General features: G+C 39.8%; 1 protein-coding gene across 10 annotated transcripts in view; it reads left to right on the top strand.

The window, feature by feature from the left end:
- The window catches only part of LOC118426912 (histone demethylase UTY-like), an 89320-nt gene that overhangs the window by 39669 nt on the left and 28046 nt on the right, over positions 1-21605 (top strand). For 9 of the 10 annotated variants that reach the window (XR_004832490.1, XR_004832489.1, XR_004832488.1 and 6 more), the window contains exon 6: positions 2534-2654. Coding sequence is in view for 6 of the 10 variants with exons in the window: in XM_035836524.1 (XP_035692417.1) it covers positions 2534-2654 (121 nt within the window). In the remaining 4 variants the exon portion in view is untranslated. Of the gene's footprint in view, positions 1-2533; positions 2655-16930; positions 17202-21605 lie in introns of those variants that run through there. The other variant, XM_035836527.1, reaches the window with a different exon arrangement.

Below are 21605 nucleotides of genomic sequence, written 5' to 3'. Positions count from 1 at the left end.
CAATCCTGACTACAATCCTTGGCCAGTTTGGTTCTATCTTATGCCACTGTAGGATCTGCTTGGAGATTAGCCTAGACACTACTCACTGCCCATACTAGATTGGGCCATAAAAAAGGCAATGGGTCCTTTTACCTTTTTCTAGGACACTTGTCTTGTGTAGTAGTATGTGTGCCTGTCCCTTTAATTTGTCTGCACAGTAAATATTTCTGATGAGGCTGCATGTGAAGAACAGAGTACCTGACTTCAGTTGGGGAGGTAAAAAGCAGTGGAAGGAGAGGGATAGGCTTCAACTTCCAATACAGTGCCCCAGACACATTATCCACTGCCCTTACTAGTTTGGGCCATAAAAAAGGCTATGGGAGTTCCTTTACCCTTTGTCTAGGAGACTTGTGTCTGTATGTGTGCCTGTCCCTATAGTTTGCACAGTAAATATCTCTGATGAGGCAGCTTGTGTGGCCTTGATCATCCTCAGGGCTTGAAATACTTTTTTCTGCATACCTGCACCAGACAAATTTTACCTGCACCACTCTGAATTTAGGAAGTACGGATCATACCAAAATTGATCAAGAACCATTGCTATTTCTTTTTTCTTTTATACTTTATAGGTGGGAACAGTCAATGCAGCTTAGAACAATCCACGTGCACCTACATCATAGCACATAGACCAGTGCAGGTAGACACCAGAAATACCAGCACAGCTCCAATTTTATCTGCACTGACCTGCATGTGCGGGTGGTATTTTGAGCCCTGACTTGTGTAGTAGTAGTAGTATGTGTGCCTGTCCCTTTAGTTTGTCTGCACAGTAAATATTTCTGATGGTTCTGCTTGTGTGGCCTTGATCATTGCTGATGGGACTTGTCCCCAGAACCAGGGTAACAACCCCTCCTAAGGCAATGGAGTCTCCTGGAGAGGGGAAAAACCATTAATGATTAACAGGGATTTTCAGGAGTTCTCAGGACTCAAAGGGTATCTTCAGGAGTGGAAAGAAATAATTATCCAGGGATGGTAGAAGTGAAAATTTTGGAAAACAAAACTTTTTAGGGGCCGTTGTTTAGGTCTGTTGATGAAGGTAAGAATACCAGGTAATAAGACTTGCCAAATGGCGGTTATTCAAGCAACTGGATATAATTTGGGGGAAATGATCATGTAGTATCCATTCATGAGTGAGTAGAAAGATAAAAAGTTTCTCAGTCTCCTTTTTTAAAACATATATTATATATGTTAAACATGTATACCTGTTGAAAGCATCATACAATACAATGTGAAAGGATTTAACAAAGCTCATAAAAGAATTTGCCTTTTAAGGTTAAGTCCAGGATAAGTAAGAAACGAAGAAGCTAGTGATGATGTCAATCATTTTGCCAGTGTTGTTGAAGACCTTGTTGTAGCAAAGGCAACGTTAACGCTACATGCACCGCTCGCTACAAAAGGGACCTGCCCATATAAGGCCGGCAGGTTTAGTGCCAGCTCTTGAGCTAATACCTACACAACAGGGCAGTGATCCAAGACTCTGACGTGGTTTTAAACCAGCTCATGAATATGTAGCAAGCACGTCAGAAAGGGGTTCCCCGTAAGATAGCGTGCGGCCACTAAAGGTATCGCTGGCTGGAGACGTATAAGGCGACGTCGGTAGCCCAAATAAGGCCTGTTTGTGACGTCACGCCATTTCTGCTGGTATAACAATGTTACTCATTGGGTTTCGAATGGTAGAAAAGGGTAGAATCTCAGAGCACACACACACGTAAGTCGTAAGACACCTGCATTAAGCCGCGGGTACATGTGTAAGTGTACAACAAGCAGATAGTGTTACTTGTGGTGTGTAAAAGAATCCTTCTATATCCTTGGCACAAAATTTAAGCAAATGTACGGAAGTAGTAGAGCCTAGGTGTGTGATCTTGAATTACGTTGCCGGTAGTATTGAACGTTGATATGGTAAGACTTTGAGAATTATAAAGGAAGTCTTTTTGCTCTTGACACTGTATTCGGTGCTAGTGTAAATGCGTGTGTTCGTATGTGTACGTACGTGTGTGTGTGTGTGTGTGTGTGTGTTTTACACATGTGTATGAGTTGTTTCTTAATGTGTGTGTAAAATTCAGCCTACAAGTTCAAGTGAAATGTTAGCTATGTTTCCTCTGTTTTTCTTGGTGATCACAGCGTTGATGTATGACAATTCCAGTTAACGTTGTGTAAAATGTGCCTTTTTTTGCTGTATGTTTTTCAGGGCGATGAAAGCATTGTTTCCTCTGTATAAGACTTACCTTTCTCTTTCTGATTTATCAAAACGTTTCAGCATTTGTTGTACAATAGTATATCAACGCAAGCTTCTGTGTAAAACTTGCCTGTTTCCTTCTGCGTATTTTCCAGGGCGATCAAAGTGTTTCACAGTTGTGCGACATGTCATTTTACATCACGTAAAGCTTACATGCTGTTTGTTTTTATTTTTTCCAGGGTGACCAAAGCGATTCACAGTTGTAAGACATGTTAGTTTATGTCTCGTAAAGCTTACATGCTGTTTATTTTTTATTTTCTCCAGGGCGATCAAAGCGTTTCAGCAGTTGCTGTACATTGATGCAAGCTTCGCGCAGGCCAACGAGGTCCACCTGCGTCTCGGGTTGATGTGCAAAATCAACTCCGACTACGAGTCAAGTCTAAAGGTAAGGCAAACACCTGTACAAGCCAAACACCTGTACAAGCCAAACACCTGTACAAGCCAAACACCTGTACAAGACAATCACCTGTACATGAATTTTATGGATAAAGAACATTTTCGTAAAGATGTTGTGTCGTGCATCAAAATCTGTTTATGTAATCAAGAGGTACACAAATCCAATTTTGGTCACACCACGCACTCTTCGATTGCACACCAGTAAAAAGAGGGCCTAAATCACAACTTGATTTCTCGATATAATGGATTTTAGAATACCTCGATACCACACTGTTTTTTTGTATGTTGGCACCTGTCACATTGAACTCTACCATTATGTCTTCCTTTTTGAAAGCCTACATGTGTGGTGATATTTTGAATGTTCATTGTGTATTTGAGACATCTCGAGTTTGTGTAACATATTTGTGTATCCTTCGAGAACTCAGACTGCTTCTTACTAGGTAAGTCTGGCAAGAAACAGTTCTCAGGAACTTTTGTCTTGGAAAGTGGTGAATGCGGTTTTCTTGCATCAACATTCCAGACTCTTGGCATTGCGGAAATGATGATATCAGAATCTAAAGACAACCTGTTGTCAAGTAAAATGTCTAGAAACCAGTGCATAACCAATTTTCGTAGAGAATTATCTAGACCCTTCTGTGAAACATTATTTTCTTGTTCTGTCCTAAAGTCAGGGGTCTTTCTTCAATTCACTCTGTTCCTTCCAAGGACGGTCAAATTATTTGTACAATTCCATAGCAAAAATCTCAACCCACATGCCAACATTTTATTTCTATTTCTACTACTATAAAAGAAATTTGCATTCATCTGGCCCTTCATTCCTTCCAAGGACTGATTTTTCCAGAAAAACCTGCCTGGACCCTCTGTATCTAGTCATGGTCTGAACGATGCCATATAAGGTCTGCACAAAGCATAGCAGCTGATTTGTAGCAGCCGTAATCTATCACCATGGAAACCCAACCTTTCTGTATGTCCAAGTCCTTAGTTTTACACAAAGAAGAAAAATTAGGATTACTGCACAAAGAGATAAAGTATTTTGTCAACTTGCATTCTCATTGTGACACCAGACATGTGACAAACACTTTTCTTGTTTAGTGACTCGAGAACTAAACGTCTTTTCCGGTAGGAAAGTAGCGATTTCCCGACGGAAACGTTAGGCAACAAGTTTGTGTAGTAAAACCTTTGTGTTACATGCAGTTTGCAACATGTTTCATTTGTATCACACTGAGATGGGAAGTTTTGTATCTTTCGTAACTTTGGAGGGAGTTTGCAACAGTTTTTACATTACGACTAAAGATGATATGTGGAGTATGAAGGGCGTATTCAATTGTTTTCTTGGTATGTTCGATGTAATATTTCAAGTTTGATCTAATCAAAATGTGTATTGCCACGTGTAAGATTACAAGGCCATAAAACTGTTGATAACAGTGTTAATAGAGGACACAACTGACAATGCTACAACTCGATCACTCTCTCAGTTTATCTTACCAGTAATGTTGTAGATAACGTAAACTTCTAGCCGTTAAATCTAAGATTGTTGGTTTTTGCCGGATTAGGAAAAAAACATAAAAAAATGCATGTGTGTGTGTGGTGGAAAAACTTGTGCAGATTTGCATACAGACCAGACAGTTGTTTCCTTTGGGGTGCAATAATCATTAGGGACGAACATAAAACACACATGAAACCAGCAGGCGACCTACATTACATGGCTGGAGGGACTGTGCTAGGCTGGGCTGGCTTTTTCTAGTCCGGTGGTCCATAGTAGTTGCTGTGGTTTCAGGGCTCGAAATACTGTAAATGCAGAAATGTTCGCGGTGGATTAATGTTCGCGGTTTTCGCGGCGGCCGCTTCACCGCGAATTTAAAACCACCGCGAACATTTTTCCATAACAGTAAGAGACTACAGTGCATGGTGCTACAGCGAAATTAAAACCACCGCGAAAAGTCCATTTTCCTGCTACCGCGAAATTAAATCCCCGCGAACTTAAATGCATTTACAGTACTTTTTCCTGCATTCCTGCACTGGTGCAGGCAACATTGAAAATGACCTGCACCAGACAACTCTTACCTGCACCACTCTGAGTTTAGGAAGTATGGATCATACTAAAATATTTCATGAACCATTCAATCAGTCCATTGTTATTTTTATTTTATACACCATAGGTTGTGACAGTCAGACTCAATGCACCTAATAACAATCCATATACACCTACGTCATGTGACATTTGTGTATAAAACCCAGTACATAGACCAGTGCAGTACATGGACCAGTGCAGGTAGACACTAGAAATACCTGCACAGCTCCAATTTTACCTGCGCGTAGGTGATATTTCGAGCCCTGATGTTGAAATTCAGAAAATGGACTTGCATCTGAGACAAAATTTACTCTCTGAAAAAGTGCAGACATACGTTGTCGTCTGTCTTTGTTGGTTGATTTGTGACCAGAATGACACAAAAGTCTTCCCAACAGATTTTTCTGCTGTTTGTAGGTTTTGTTTTCTGGACATAAAACTCCCATGAAACCAGGAGGAGACAACATAATTGAACATTAGGAGTTACACACAATGTGCAGGAGTTTTCCAGTCTGTTGGGTTAGGGTCCAGTCACATACTTAGTGCGATAAATGTGTGATCCCAAACTATGTAAGGGGATTCTTTGTAGAACATGTTGCCCAAATTCTTGTTACATGAAAGGTTGTGTAAGGTCCTTGTCAGTGTCTTGTCCCAACTTGCTTGAAAATTCAATGACATCAAAATCTTATACAATGTCCCACAAAGAATTGGACCCTGCTGTTCTATTAGCTACAGCATGGGACAACACCACTTATGTAGTTGAGTTATTGTTTGGGACTCTCCAAATGAATCCTGGCACTCCAACTGTTGTCCAGTGTTTTTCCAGTCCAGTGCTTCAGTCGAGTGTTATTGCCCTTGCCAAGGAGATTGGTTGGTCTCAAAACTGTTTGATAATGATAGCAACAGCTTTCTGTCCTAGGACATAGGAATTTTCTCTTACACAACCAGTTTCTCTCACCTGCTGACGTTTCGATGGCTGTCAGACATCATCTTCCTCAGAGCTTTTAACTGGAGTTCTGCTTCTCGACGCCACATGTAGCCGATGTACATGGCACTTTCTGTCCTGTTAAAATCATCCAAAATGATTCTGCTGAAAATGAGCTTAGAAATTGTTTGCAATGTTTACCATTTTATAATTGCAAACTCTGAAACCTACCTAATGTTTTTGGCAAGACTCTGAAGAGAATTATACAGAAGTTTCTACATTCAAAATGCATGTAAAATGTTCCTTCTCCCTGCTTTTCTTAGACACAGTCACTTGTCTTTGGTGCACAAGAAAAGAAACAGTTACGTCTTCCCTTGTAATAAGACACAGCAAGGTTTCTTCCCATGATTTCTCCAATATGACGTAGTCACTGTTCCTGGATTTGTACAGTGTTTAAAGACACAGTATGGTTCTTTCCCAGAGTTAATTTTGAGACACAGCAAGGTTTCTTGCGTCATATTCTACGCGAGTTCTTCTTGTACAATGTTTCAAGACTCAGTAAGGTTCTTTCCCAGAGTTTATTTTGGGACACAGCTAGGTTTCTTACGTCAGATTCTACGCAAGTTCTTCTTGTACAATGTTTTCAGACACAGAAAGGTTCTTTCCCAGAGTTTATTTTGAGACACAGCTAGTTGTTTTTTTTTCCTTCAGATTCTACAAGTCCTTCTTGTTCAATGCTTCAAGTCTCAGTATGGTTCTTTCCACAAGTTTATTTTGAGATACAGCCATCATCATCAGGTTTCTTCCATCAGATTCTATAACAAACATCCTTGTAGATGATTCATCTACTTTGCCTTGCTTCTGGTGTTTTGCACCATTAAAACTTGACATTTCCTTCCCAGAGAACTTGTGCTAGTGAGTGAGTAGGTGTAGTTTTAGTCATGGTTTTTGCAGCTCTGTGGATGGAAAGTTTACTGATGATATGTCACTGCTTCCTTAACCCCGGATAGTTGTGTCTGTTCATTGTGATTGTCAACAACAGCCGGGAATTTCTAGCCTCTACCAGGCTCCACAGGTTGCTGGAAAAATAGTAGAAATTGGCCAAATAAGACAGAAAACATGCCATCAAACTGTTTTCTGTCTATCCAGTGACCTGTGGAGCCTGGTAGAGGCTAGGGGATTTCCCAAGTACAATGAAGTTGTATACACTGCACATAGATGTACGTTATGCTATAATCAGAATAGTAGCTTCATACTAGCTACCATTGGATGTTTTTGTTGAATGTTCTATTTTTGTTAGCTTCCTTTTGTGCGCAGTAGTATATATGGCAGGAAGTGATGGTATACACAGTATGTCCCATATTTTCCTCTTCAGCATTGGAGTTAAGAGTCAAGATTTTAGTTAAAAGGCTAAGCTGAACCTATGTAAAAAAAGCACCTTCCCATCCCCATGTTTTCCCCTTAGATAGCCTTTTTGTATTAGTGAAAGCCACCAGGTCACCTAGGGTCAAAGCCAAGTGCGTGGGATACTGTGGGGGAGTCCCACTCACCAGTTCCTGTGGAAACCTTGAGTAACTGTTTTTAGTGTTGAGTTTCTCTTCCTTGTCTTGTGAGGCTGAGTAATCGCAGCTCTCAAGTTCAAAGTCACAGTCTTGAGTTTTTTCTTGAGAAGGGGAAAGGTTTCAAGTTCAAAGTCACAGTCTTGAGTTGTTCTTGAGAAGGGAAGAAGGTTTCTTCAGTCCTTGGGAGGAGTTCCTTGTGTCTTCATACAGGTAAGACAGGTGTGTGGACAGGTGAAGAGATGGGATGTACCATTGTTGTTAAAGGGGGGAACAGGTTATGTGTGAATTTGCTATTTTCATTTGTTGTACCTTATCATAGTCAATGGGTACTTTTATTTGATTTTTTAAGATCACTACTATTATTATTATTATCATGTTATCTTTTAATTTTTTGATAACTTCTATTATTATGATTACCACTACCGTATATTCTCGAATAAAGTACGCACTTTTTTAACTTTTCAAAATTGAAAAGGTGCTACAAGTTGTTGCCAAAGTTGGGGTGCGTACTTTATTTGAGGTCACTGCACAGAGAAATGGTAAAAAAAGCCTAAAATAAAGCAAAGTGGAGCTACACTTCTAGTAATTTTTCAAAACATGCACATTGTTGTTGTCTTGTAGTTGTCTAAACATGAAACAAAGAAATTGTCTAAACATGATTTACATAAGATTGGCATTTGCATACAATCCTTTTGAGTAAGTGACTTTGACTTGTACAACTGGTTTTTCCTGATTTCTTCTACCAGTTCACAGTGATTTTTATAATTGCAGTAGGCAATTCTCCAGGTTATCTTATGCAAAATAACCGGGGGGAAACATCATAAATTTGAATTTATCCAGTTAAAGGTCTGTTCAAAATTGGTGGAGAAGGGGTGCGTACTTTATTTGAGTTTTTCCATTTTACCTTTCAGTCCCAAAGATCTGTCTAAGACTTGTCCAAAATCAGGGGTGCGTACTTTAATTGGGGTGCGTACTTTATTCGAGAATATACGGTAGTATAGTATACCTATTTTTACTGCTATGGTTGGTAAATTTAGAACTTTTTTGCTGTATTTGTAGCATTTGGCCAAATATTGAAAATAGAAGTTGGCTTAGTGGAAATTTGACTTGGTAATTTCTCCTGTTTTCTTTCCACAAAAATCTTGCCTGTAAAACAGTTAACTGCATTGAACCTGCCCGCCCTCAGTCTGACCCCCAGGAGAAAAGTAATGAGATGAGGTTCTGTATCGCCATGGTATCACCACGGAGACCATTCTCCACCTCTGCAACCAATATTTTATTGGTGGATCAGAATAAGTGGCATTACATGTTATTGACCCTTGATGATGATACATAAAGGTGGTGCTGTATATGTGTTATAAATCTCTTGGCAGATTTGGGTTTTTTTCCAAGAAATGTTTGAAATTGCTAAGAAAAATATAAGCAATTTGTAATTTAAATTTGTGAAAGAATGCAGGCTTTTCATAATTAAGCATATGTGAGGGTTGGTTTTTGAAATTGCAGAAAAAATATTTGCAATTTTGCAAAAGAGTACAATTTTTCTAATAATAAATCAGGTAGATGGTAAAAATCTCTCCAAGCAAATTTTCTGGTTTGATTATTGTATTTGTAGGGAAAATTTTGAAATTGCAAAGAAATATTCGCTTTTTGCAATTTGATGAAAAAAAAGACAAATTTTCAATGACGATTCAGATCAAAGCCCATAGCAAAAAGCAGCAATGCATAGTATTTCAAGGCTGCAAGTCCATACTAATTGCATAAGAAACTGAGTTCTTATTGTAACATATTCAAGTGGATAGATCTAGCTCATTTTACCTTGATAGTAGGATTTACATAACTCCATGTGACAAATGACTCGAAGCTTTTGTAGCAAATCTCCTTAGGCTGGTAGATGAGACCATTATTGGGAGAGGGGACTTAATGGTTGTTCGGATCACATTTTGAATGGTTTTATAACGCGTGTGCTTGAATAAACATAAAATATACTATAAATCTTTTTTCTACTGGTAACCTAACAAGGTCTATTTCACATTTCCAAACCATGGCCTGGTCGGACAGCTTTCAGGAGCAAAAGATAGATATAAAATACACCAAACTACACACAACGTAAAGAGAATTGTCGTGGGCATTATTTGTGTATATTTTTTACATATATACAATTCTATTTTATATTTCCACAAACTCAACAGTCCTGCTATGCCCCTGTATGGAAATGTGACGTTATCCTGAATAGTATTTGAGTGCTACCTCAGCATGGAAAGGGTAAAAATGTATTTCCATTCATAAGGTTTGGCTTTTGTGGGCGTGGCCCTTTTTTTTTTCAAAAATTGATATTTGTAGGAGAAATCAGACAGATAATTACTATATTAGTAAAACATTGCAGTTTATCTCAGTTGAATTAACTGCTTTGGTGATTTTTTTTTAATATTCTGGCCATCATTTACCTGCATTGCATATCATAATGTCTACCTGAATCAGTGAATGTATAGTTTATTCCTGGGCGGGGCATTGTCAGTGATTCTTGCAATTTTTTTTTTTGAGGATACAATTATTAATGAAATGAAAAAAAGATTTTGGACATCCTCCTTTTAATATTTTATATTAGCCAAATGGCTTTCTGAAAATGCTTTCAAGGGAATGAAAAATTTGAAGGGAGCTGAGAATAAGATAGATCAGGGTGGAAGCTACCATGTCTCTGCCACTTAGGGGCAAACCGTTACGTATCAAATCAGGGTGTACTGGCATTCTGAAAATTGGTGTAAATTCGATGAATACTGCTGAATCGTTGTTCATAACTTCAAAATCCAGCCGTTAATGTTTGATTTCGAGGTTACAATAATGGGATTTTCAGTTTTTCAATCGTTCTTTTCAGTTTTCGTATTCATAGGCTTTGGGCGACTTTTTGATGGAATATTTCTGGAATTGAATCTCGAAATTATAAGAAATAAGAATGAATTTTTAAGAGGGCATACAATCGCAGTTGTTAATTTTCTCCCAAGCTTTTTAGTTTTTTTGCATATTGCATTTAGCAGGTGGTTTCTCCTGCCCAGACATACTTCCTACCTTGGCAGAATACTAAGTAACCTCCTGTCTCTTCTGGAGCATTTGTTCATCTTTTTAGGATGCTGTGTAGACTGGAGTGCCTCCTTAATACAGGGGACCAACCACTAACATCAGGGAGGGTCTCTTAAATTCAGGGGCCTAACCATTAACATCAGGAAGGGATTTTTACCATGTGATAGATGTACAGAATAGACCTATCCTCACTGTCTATTAGAACTACTATCAGGTCAACCAATAAAAGCATGGCAATTACCTAGTGGTTTAACTCACAAGGAAATAGCTTCATGTCTGTTTGCATTTTTAAGTTTTTTATTATGCATTTGCACATTTTAACCGAGTTGGTCTGGGCAAAAGGTTTTGTCTTTTGCCTTTGCGCATAGCACCTGCCTTTTTTTGCTTCAACCATTTTGTGAGTATTTTGCCAAAAGCTAAGTAAGGATTGAGCAAAGTCTATGTTTGTGTTTGTGTTTGTGTTTTGAGTTTGTGGAGGTCAGAGGTCATGAATCTGACCACCTGGCACCAAGCCAAAAGGTCGCGACCCCAGACTGACCCCTGAGGCTGTAGTCAGCTGGAGAATCAAATCAAATTACCGTGGCAACCGGACAAGATTGATAGGAGGACCCAATCAACAGGTAGCACTGTGATGACATGGATTAAAGTAATCAATCAAACCTGTGACAGGAGATTATTGCTGTGGATTGAGCCACTTGCTCTGGTCCACTGGACTTATCTTTACTGAGAAATTCTTTTAGTGGAATCTCTATCACGAAGTTTTCCACGAAATCGTCTTCCGGGAGGGACGTAAAACGGGGGTCCCGTGCTCGAGGAGGTGCCTCGACCACGTTAAACAGCCTCATTACTCATACTTGGGGTACCTACTGGCTGGCAAAATACACCAGATGATTATATATATAGCTATCTTGGTTTGTTATATGTTTATCAGTGTTCTCACCAGGATTTTTTCACAGCGTCAGGGCAGGGGTTCGGGGGCCGCCGAAGGCCCCCGGCGGGGTCCAGGGGCAGAGCCCCGGTGGGGGGCCCCAGGGGGGCGAAGCCCCCCGGAAGCTCTTGCATTTTAGGCTATTCAGAAGGCTTATTGTATCAGTTTTTAGGGGCATATCTACGATAATTGTAGCAGTTTGACGTAACGATACTTTGAGTCAAAGCATCAAAGACAACTAAAAACTCATGAACAACAAACTTTACTCAGCTCAACAGTACTCATAAATATTGTCCGGTTTGCCACCAACTTTTTCTAGATAAACAACTTTGACAGTCTCTGTTTCCATCGTATTTTTTTTCATCGTAAACAGAACAAAACACGCAGAAACATGTGCTCGGCACGAGGAATCCCCGGCCGACTTTCAAGTTCGCGATCGGCGGACGAATAATGCGTTCACATAAGAAGTGTCGGACGTAAAAACAACAAGAATACCTTTGCTTCCTTTTGATATGAGTTTTGGGCCCGCAAAATCTCCAAAACGGCAGAAATTTTCGGGGTAAAATACGGTAAAATTTGCTCTAAAAATGGCGGTCGTTGCTGTTGTTTATCCTAAACCAATGAGATCGCTAACTTCCCCTGACGTCACAGAGACGCATCAGATCTCGCGAGAATTTTTTGCGAGATTTTACGATGTTTTCGCCGCCATTACCGCTAGCTGCCTGCATGCACGCACGATGTTTTCGTCATTTCTCAACGCAAATTTCTCGATCTTTGGAAGGTTTTAGATGATTTACAAATATACTGCAACATAAAAGGGAATGTATACAAGTGCTATTTTTGTGCAAGTCCAAGAAGCGTTTCTTGCCGTTCCGATTTTAACCGGACTTGAACCGAAACTTTTTACAAGTTTTGTGCCGGTTCTCTGTTTACAGTACAGAACGCACGCCGCGCAAGGGGCGGTCCTGGGTGGGGGCTGCGAGATAGCGGTACGCGGGGTGCTATAAAACACCTCCCTTCGAGCTGAAACTTCCTGAAACAGCGGAGGCGCGTGCTTGGCACGTGCTTTCGCATTTTTACTACGGTATTTTTCCAGTTTTCCCCCATTTTTTTGCCGCTACGCTGGGTGAAAATACAGCGTAGCGGGCTTTTTACAGCGTCATTTTTCCAGCCCACAGCGTATCGGCCCGCTATGCTGAAAAGGCCTGGTGAGAACACTGTTTATCCTATTCTCTTTTTCGTTATACCCCCAACAGGGTGATAACATACATTAAACTGATCCGTCAAACTTTGACAGGAGATTATTTCTGTGGATTGAGCTACTTGCTCTGGTCCACTGAACTATCTTTACTGAGACATTTTTTTAGTGGAATCTCTATAACTATCTGGGTCTGTTATATGTTTGTCTTATTCGATTCTTGAATTCTAACTCAGACAATAAGGCTACTTTTAGGTAGTGTTTGGGTGATTGTTGTTGAACAGCGCAGTCAAAGACGATTACTGTGGATCGTTGTCAAGTTTGGTAGAATGTCAGGTCTTGTCATTCTTGACATTGTTAGGTTTTTAACCTCCTGGTGGCTTTCCTTGGTACTGCAACAATTTCATAATTTGGTATGATAAATGGATGGACTGAACTGAACACTATATAACTGTAAATCTTCTATCTGATTCTGTTTCATAAGTAACCCGAAATCCTAGCATATAACTGTATGTTATGCGATGGCAGATCTGAAAGCCCAGTGGTAATTTTGTATGATCCATGGATGAACTTTTAACTGAACTCTACATGACTCTTTCATCACATATGATTCTATTTTCTGTTTCATAAGTGTCACCAAAGTGGCCAGCATATGGCAGTATGTCATGCAATGTCCAGCATGAAAGCCCAGTGTCCAGTGGTAATTTTGTATGATGAATAGATTAAGTTTAACTGAACTGAACTCTACATGACTTGTATTAAGTCTTCCATCTCATCTGACTCTATTTTCCGTTTCATAAGTGTCACCAAAGTGGCCAGCATATGACTGTACATCATGTAATGGCAGGTCCGGAATCCCAGCGGTAATTTTGTATTTTTGGATGAACTTTTAACTGAACTTTACATAACTCTTTCACATCTGATTCTATTTTCTGTTTCATAAGTGTCACCAAAGTGGCCAGCATATGGCTGTACGTTATGCAATGTCCAACCTGAAAGCCCAGTGTCCAGCTGGCCGGAGTCCTGAGTGTGTGTCTGTGTTATTAGTGTGGCCCGCAACAATCAGAGAGGTGACAGGCATAAGATGGAAGACTGGGGAGTACAGGGAGAGATGGAGCAGCTTATTATGTAGAGAGGGGGGCTGGAATAATTCAATCTTTGTTTCTCTCTTCCTTTTTGAGTCCACACTACTCTGCTCTACTCCACTTTGCATGGAGGGCAAGTTCATACAAATGCTCAAGCTGGTGATAGTTGAGCTGAAATTTGTTTAAAATTTTGGCTGTGTGCAAGTGACTAGTAAATGTAAACTAGGTCATAGATGCACTGACCATTTCAGACTGCAGTGTATAAAACCAATTTGATATTTTGATATAGTGATCAAGGCCAAGAATCTTGAACATTGAGCCCAATGATTTGTTTTAGTATCGGACTGTGAAACGTCTTTTGAGGGTAATTTTTGGATCTTACAAGTGATAAGCAACCTAAACCCCAATTATTATTTTATCCAAGTTTTTACCAATGAAATAGGATAGGTTCAGTGAAATGATTTTTGTGCCTTGTGTCAGAAATTTTGAAAAAGTGAAAAAGCCATTACAAGTAACTTAAATTAGTAGGTCAGAAGTGACCATTGCCCCAAACCATGTTATTATTTTATCACTGCCATATTTACCAGTGGAAGGGTCCAATGAAAGACTCCCTAGCAGTGATGGATGATGGGATTAGAAGATGAAAGTGGTCCCCATCAGATCAGCACACAGGAGTTAAACTGGAACCACAGGGTTCAACTGGAGTTCATACAGAGGTCATAGCTTAGCAACCTGCCCCCCTCCCCCTTCTACAGCAGTTATTTTGCCAGTACTTTTGGTTTGGAAAGTCTTTTTTGCATCTAGAACTTGAACCACACAAGAGTTAGACTTGAAACACAGGGTTGTTCTTCAACTGAAGTTGTATAGAGGTCACAGTTTAGTGGACTGTCCTCCTCCCCCTTCCATGGCACTGGTGACTTCTGCTCTCTGTATTTCTGATTCAGAAAGTCTGTCTGGAACTTGAAGCACACAGGAGTTAAACTGGAACCACAGGGTTCAACTGGAGTTCATACAGAGGTCATAGCTTAGCAACCTGCCCCCCTCCCCCCTTCTACAGCAGTGATAGGCCTTGGTCACTGGTGCCTTTGCACACCTAGCTAGCTATAAGCAGTGTTTAAAGATATCTAGGCCTCTAGCATCCTAGTCTTCACTCATTCATCTTCTCTACTGATTCTTTAGAAGTTCCATGTCAGATAGGTAGCTTCTATTATAATCTATTCACACGTCTATAATATATGCAGAGGATCTAAAGTAAGGGAGTGCTCGTATGTCAGCTTTCCTCTAAGTGTCCCGTTTTTATCTCACCTTCTTGCTTGACCCTTAAAATGAGCTGAAATGTCCCAGAACCAGAAAAATAAATTAGTGTGGCCAAAGGTCATGTGCTGATGGCTGACCTACTTCAGCCAGTCTAAATATTTAACCTGCTGACCTTTTGACCTTGATGGGGGATGATGGGTAAACCTTCTGTCCACAATCCTTAGCAGGAGAGGGAAACAGCGCTCCAAATCAGGACACCCTGTTTTTTTTATCAGGTGATTCTTGATTTTAAAAGAATATATGTTAAACTGGAATGGTAACATTATGTTACAATTTTGAAACCTTATATCCGTACACAGAATAAAGCGCTTACCAACAAGCTTTTGTTCAGTCCTCTAATCCTTATCATGTTGAAGTGACCCAAAGTCTAAATATGGAATGGTAACAGTCTGAATTGAAAGTCTGTATCATGGTATAGTTTCAGGTAACAAGTAGAGTCAGATTCAATTTTTATTGCTTGAAAATAAAAAAAAATAAAAGCTAAAGGTTCGGTCATCTCAGCTGATACCATCATTTTCTGGTTGAAAACAATTTTTTTCATCTAAACAGAAGGAAACGCTGGTAACTTGTCGCTTTTAGGGTGCATTATGGGACCTGACAGGAGAGGTCGGAGGTCAGATGGTGTTCTGACTTGTGAGTAAATAGAGGGATGACCTCTACAGTATCACAAGGTCACACTTGTGCTCAACAGATGGCCGGCCTGAGTCTAAAGTAAAGGAATGTTGACAGGTTTTCGTTTGGAGCGTACCTTTTTGAGACATTTTGGGGAGGTTCTAGAAGTATTTATTCATCTGTAAAAATAAAAGCGTTTCCATACCACTACCAGTACCAAGGCCCGAAATACAATCTGCATATATGCAGGTTATTACAGGTAGAATTGGAGCTTTACAGGTACCAAGTGTTTCTGATGTCTACCTGCACTGGTCCATCACTCCATGTACTGGGTATATATAGTTTAGTGCAGGTAAAATTGGAGCTGTACAGATATTTCTGATGTCTACCTGTACCTAACCTGCACTGGTCCATGTACTGGGTACATACAGATTAGTGCAGGTAAAATGTTAGCTGTGCAGGTATTTTTGATATCTATATGCGCTTATAAATGTAATGGTTATTTGCTTACTAACTTGCTCGACAATCCAGTTTGCAGTTTGACTCACTGTTACATTCTAGATCACGATTTACAGTTAGCTTACTTGATTCCTTTTTGATCTCAATACAAGTGACTGTGTGTACTATAAATTAAGTTAGGATCACTTCCATCGACTTATTCTGAATCAAAGTAATAGCTGTGTATGGTAAGGTAGATAAAAAAATGTCATAGGGTGTAGGGGGCTAGCTCTGTGTAAAGGGATAGTTCTTTGGTTGATGTCTACTGCGCCTAAATGACCATCAGATTTTGAATATCACACGTCATCTTGCACGTGGTTACTAGAATGTACTATGTTCACTCAAAGGCTTTAGATGCATAAAGATTGCAACCCTTTTTTCATGGATGTTAGAAGAGTTGACCCCCATATGTGATGCAGTCAGCAATAATGGTACGATCCAGCATTAGCAGTAATTTGTATGGAGGATGTTGCATCTTCATAATGAATATTGAATCAAACTCAAAGCAAGCCGTCAGTTTGAATTCCGTGCGTGTCATTAAATGTGTCTGCAGATCAAAATGACTAGGGATGACACAGTACTCTTGTCTGGCTTTTTTAAAAAAAACTGGGGGCTGTATCAAAATCATATCACTCAACGGGGCTGCCCAAAGCTTCAGATTTTTATCCGTAGCACCAATTATTTGAGTCTATGTTGTCAAAATTTGTCACTGCAAGCATATATTTTCATCATTTTCATGTCACGAATATTCAGATTTAAAAAAAATTTGTCCACCTCAGCAAGCAAATTTCGACTTTAGGACAGTGTGCTGGGTCCTACAGACAGCCCTGCTTGCATATGCTGCTATGAAGGAATAATTCTTACCTCATTAAATGGTTACTGCTTTATCATGCATCGTCCCCTCAGACCCCACCCTGCCTCCCCCCGCATAAATTACCCCAGTGGACTCTCCCAGGCCCTTCCACACACAGTAGGCCCAGCAGTGTCCCCTGGGATACCCACCCGAATAAATCTTCTCAGGACAACCCAGCTGAGGGGTCTGCCAGGCTCTCCCAGCCATTTTCCAGGGCTCGCAGCCCGTCGCTTCCATGTACCTCCACTAGGCAGCTGACTCCGCGCGGGCTTCGAGCCCCCAACCCTTGGTGCTATCCCCACAACCCTCATCGCTACCTCATCGGGAAATTATTTTGGTGCTTGCCTTTTGTGAGGAGACCGACTGGGAGGCGGGTGTGTATGCTGTACTGACTGTGCAGCTGTTAGACTAGGAGGTATGTATGTATTCAGAACAAGCAGGCGTTGTGTAAGGGGAGGGTGTCTTCTCTTCTTTTTTTATTTTATTTACAACGCCCCTTTGTTTATCCCCACACGGCTTGTGCTAGCAGTAGCTTGCCCTAGATTTTTTAAAACACAATGCAGTAGAGAGAGGAGGTTATTCGGGGCTTTTCGGCTGCATGTTGTGGGTGTTTGCGGAAGGGAATCAGGTCGGGGAGCGGGTTTGGTTTTTGGGTGCATCACAAAAGGAGACATGTCTGCGGCATGCCGGCAGCTATTGCATGTAATTAGGTTTGGGGGTGTTGTAAAACGGGGCTGACACAAGGGCCATATTCATCGCGCGGCTCGGCTCATCTTCTCTGGGCAAAATTGCTGCAGGGAAAATTCTGCAGGTCTTTGTTGTGTGGTTCTTCTCTCAATAGAGTTGTGTGTGTGCTCCATTGCTGGCGATATTTGTCAGGCATATAAGCTTGTTTTCTTGCTGTAGGTTGTTCTCTGTGTGTGTTTGGTGGGGCAGCAAAATCATGTTTTCAAAATTTCAGGATACTGGTATGGTTGATAACATAATTACTTGTTACATATCCTCTTTTCAACCTCTTTGGTCTATCAGATTGACTGAGTTATTCAGGTAAAATTTGTAGTCTTTGGAACTGAATGTTTGCAGTATTTTTCATATGATCAGCTTGCCTTTTTCAAGTTGTACAGTGTTGTAGATTGGGAGGTAACCTGACTAGTGCATTTTGTAGTTGTCTGAACCCCCAACATGGTCTGACCACTTTTGCATAACACAAAATGCGTCTAATAGAGGTGCTAGTTTTCACACCTTGCCCCAGATGTCTTCCTGGGCAATCAGGGATGTGGTTGTGATTAGGACCAGTCTTACCACAGCTTAAGTCTATCCTTAGCTACGTTCATACTGTAGTTTTGTGGTGTGGTGTGGTGTAGAGCAAATCCTCCGAATGCAGGTCGTAATACAAAATCTTATCGAAGAACTGGGTGAATTCTTAACACTTTTCAATCCACTATGTTTCATCAGTGACAGAAAATTTACCTGTTTGCTTGATTTGTTTTGCTACGTTCATACTGTAGTTTTTGTCCTTTCAACTGTGGTACAGGACAGTCCTCAGAATATAAGTCATACAAAATATCAATCAAGGAGCTGGGTGAATTCTTGACATTTCAGATAGTATCGACTGTTTCTTTCATCAGTGACTGGAATTTTATTGAGTTGCTTGATTTGTTTTGTAACGCGTAATGTTCTACATTAGATATCTAACCTTCGTCGATGTGTAAATCCACAGGTTGTGGTGTTTCGGCGTGAGCTTTGGTCGCCCCGCGTAGCGACAATCTGCTAAATCACAACCTTATAGTGATACTAAAAACCTCAATGTCTTGGTTACGTAACTACTAAGGGTTTTTGAGACACGTGTTTCAATTTTGCAAGGAAAATAGAGAACATTTAGAAGATCCAAAAGCTTGAAATGTGTCCAATATTTCTGCATTTATAGTCTAATGTTGTAAGTTGGGTGTGTGCTCAAGCTTTTGGGTCTGTGTCTACGTTTCTGGGTCCTTGTCTACGTTTTCTGGGTTAGCTGTGGAACATGATTATATTCAGAATCAATAAATGTCATTGGGGTCAGACATTTGTAGTCTCGCATTTTGTTTGATGAAACAAGAAGTCAGACATGCTTGTTTATTGTAAATGAAAAAATAACATAATAAAGGAAATAGATAGCACATTTAACCATATTTTAGAAATTATTGTCCTCTCTCAATTGTTCTTGCATCTGTGCTTATGTATTAGAACATTGTGTAATTCTAAGAGTGAGAGACTGAATATAACTATGCATTGGACAGCCAATATGTAGAATGATGTGGAACATTTCAAGTATTTATATGCGGATGTCATATTTTGTACATAAATCAAAAACTGTCAGATCATTGTTGATATGTCTGTGAATGTCTGGGTGGAAAGTCTATACAATTTGGTACACATAATTTCAAGTAAAGACGTAATCTTATATTCCTCCCAGTCTCTGCTTTCATCTAGATCTCCCATGATTTTTTTTTTTGATTTTTTTTTAAGAACCTTGTAGGATATAGATCTGTGTGACCTTTCGTGTATCATATTTACAATATGCAGGGTTGAACTGAGTTGAACCAGGGCTGTCTGAAGCTTAGATTTTTTTCTGTTTCACTCATTGTTTGTGAGCCCACATTGTCCATTTTTATCATTGATGTGTTGATTTAAACTTGCAAAAAATACATTCTCAGCAGTTTCATGTCATGCAATTCAGATTTTTTAAGATGGGTGAGGTAATTTTTTTCATCCTGGGATGGAAAGATGGATCCTGGAGATAGCCCAGGGTTGACTGTTGAATGTGTATTCATTCCTTATTCAGTCCTACCTGTCCTGTATTTTGATAGCAAGGTAGACAAGATAATCAGCAAATCTTTCTTTTGTAATTCCTTTGTTTCTTTTACCTGCAAATGCATGAAAGCAGGGGTCTGCAGGGACCAGCTAAAACCATTCTGACTAATGAGCTCATTTGCATATAATTAGAGCATTTGTGTCAAGGAAACAATGACGGTTCAAAGGTCATTTGGGCTAATTTGCAACCTGTGTTGATTTTTGCCTGATCTCATTTGCTTTGGGTGATTAGGCCTTTTTAATGCAATAATTTGTGTTTCAGTTAAAATGATATTTTTGGTACCACATACATACAAGAAGTACTGTGTTCACTTTGGCAATACATTACAACATTTTGAAGAACATCAAATTATTTTTCATACAAAAATTTGAGGAGCCAAGTCTTAAAAATAATTTTATTTTGATACAAGATATTAAGAGTATGAATATGTATGTTTGTATGTATGTATGTATATTAGTGCAGGAAGCAAGGAATTTTGAGTGGCTTCAAAGTTGAAAACGTTCAAAGTGCAAATTGTCCCTTTCTTTCGAAATATTCATTCGTACAAACAATCATTTATTTACGTTTATGAATGTTAGACATCCAGGTAAACAACATTGAAATACAATTCAATCTCTACAACTGGATAAAAAACAGACATTTACTTCAGGACATTCCAAGTGACATCCATCACTAGTGACACTGAAGAAGAGTGTTGAATGTCACTTGAAATGTCCAAGTAAATATCCGTTTTTCATTCGGTTGTAGAGATTTATTCACTCCCTCCTCCTCTCGTACTGCAGAAAATATGCACCAGTGTTTGATCTCACCCAGCCTAAGTAACCAAAGATAAAGCTTTATTTATACATTCATTCTTACAATCATTTATTCACTCCGTCATATTTTCCTTGAGAAGAAAACACAAACCAGTGTTTGATCCACCCCAGCCAAAGCCACCAGAGATAAAGCTGGCCCCACTTGTGCCCTATCAGTGGATAATGATGCCTTAAAAACAAGCGACCTCTGACCTCCAGCATAGAACAAACATGGCGCCTTTCCAAGAACTAAAGATGCAGGGTATTATGGGTTATATGAGGGTAGAGGTCAAACCTTGAACCTGGATCACCCATGTGGTGCCCATGTTAGAGTTTATCAGAGGGCAAAGCTGCGATTTATTTCTAGATTCTGCAGCACTGTGAAAATTCTTCATCTTGAACTGAAAAATGATAAAAAGAGTTTAGAAATTTAAAAAATCAGTGAAATTGTTGAAGTACACTCAAAGCTGTACAAGTGGCAAATGCTTTTGGTGGTTCCTTTGATAACTTTCCCATGGGCACAAGTATTTAGAATCCTGTCTTGAGTGACCAGATTTTATAAGCTCAGGCAGGTGTGTGTGTATTGGCAACCTAAATGACTTCTAACTGAAGTAAATCAACAGTAAACCAGTCGGTACAAGCCACAAAAGATCCACATAGATTCTTAGAATCCACCTTAAATTGTGTAACACACGTTAGATTGGTCATTGCAATATTACGTTCCACTGTCGTCACCACCAGCGATGATGACGTCTCGATTCATTCCTTTACCCGTTACACAACTTTCCCCGTATCTGTGTCGAGATGGTTTCGATGGATTAACCATTTCAAGACAGCCCCGACAAAATCATGGTCTTTGGGGGCTTGCGTTTGATCACATTTAAATCATGCTTGTAATGCTTGCTCTCGGTATATTTCTTTAAACCTTCGGTGTTCGCAATACGCATAACGTCTGACGAGGTGGTTTCGATGGATTAACCTTTTCAAAACAGCCCTGACGACATTATGGCCTTTGATGGCCCGCGTTTGATCACATTTACGTCATGATTGCAATTCTTGCCCTCAATGTATTTCTTTAAACCTCCGGTGTTCGCAATGCTCATAACGTCAGTGACGAGGTAGATTCCATGAATGAACGTTTTCAAAAAAGCCCTGACCAAATCATGGTCTTTGT

Source organism: Branchiostoma floridae, chromosome 12 (assembly GCF_000003815.2).
Source record: "Branchiostoma floridae strain S238N-H82 chromosome 12, Bfl_VNyyK, whole genome shotgun sequence".
In the NCBI taxonomy this organism is placed as follows: domain Eukaryota; kingdom Metazoa; phylum Chordata; class Leptocardii; order Amphioxiformes; family Branchiostomatidae; genus Branchiostoma; species Branchiostoma floridae.
The sequence above is the reverse complement of the archived record's forward strand: the minus strand, read 5'-3'. Positions and strand labels throughout refer to the sequence as shown.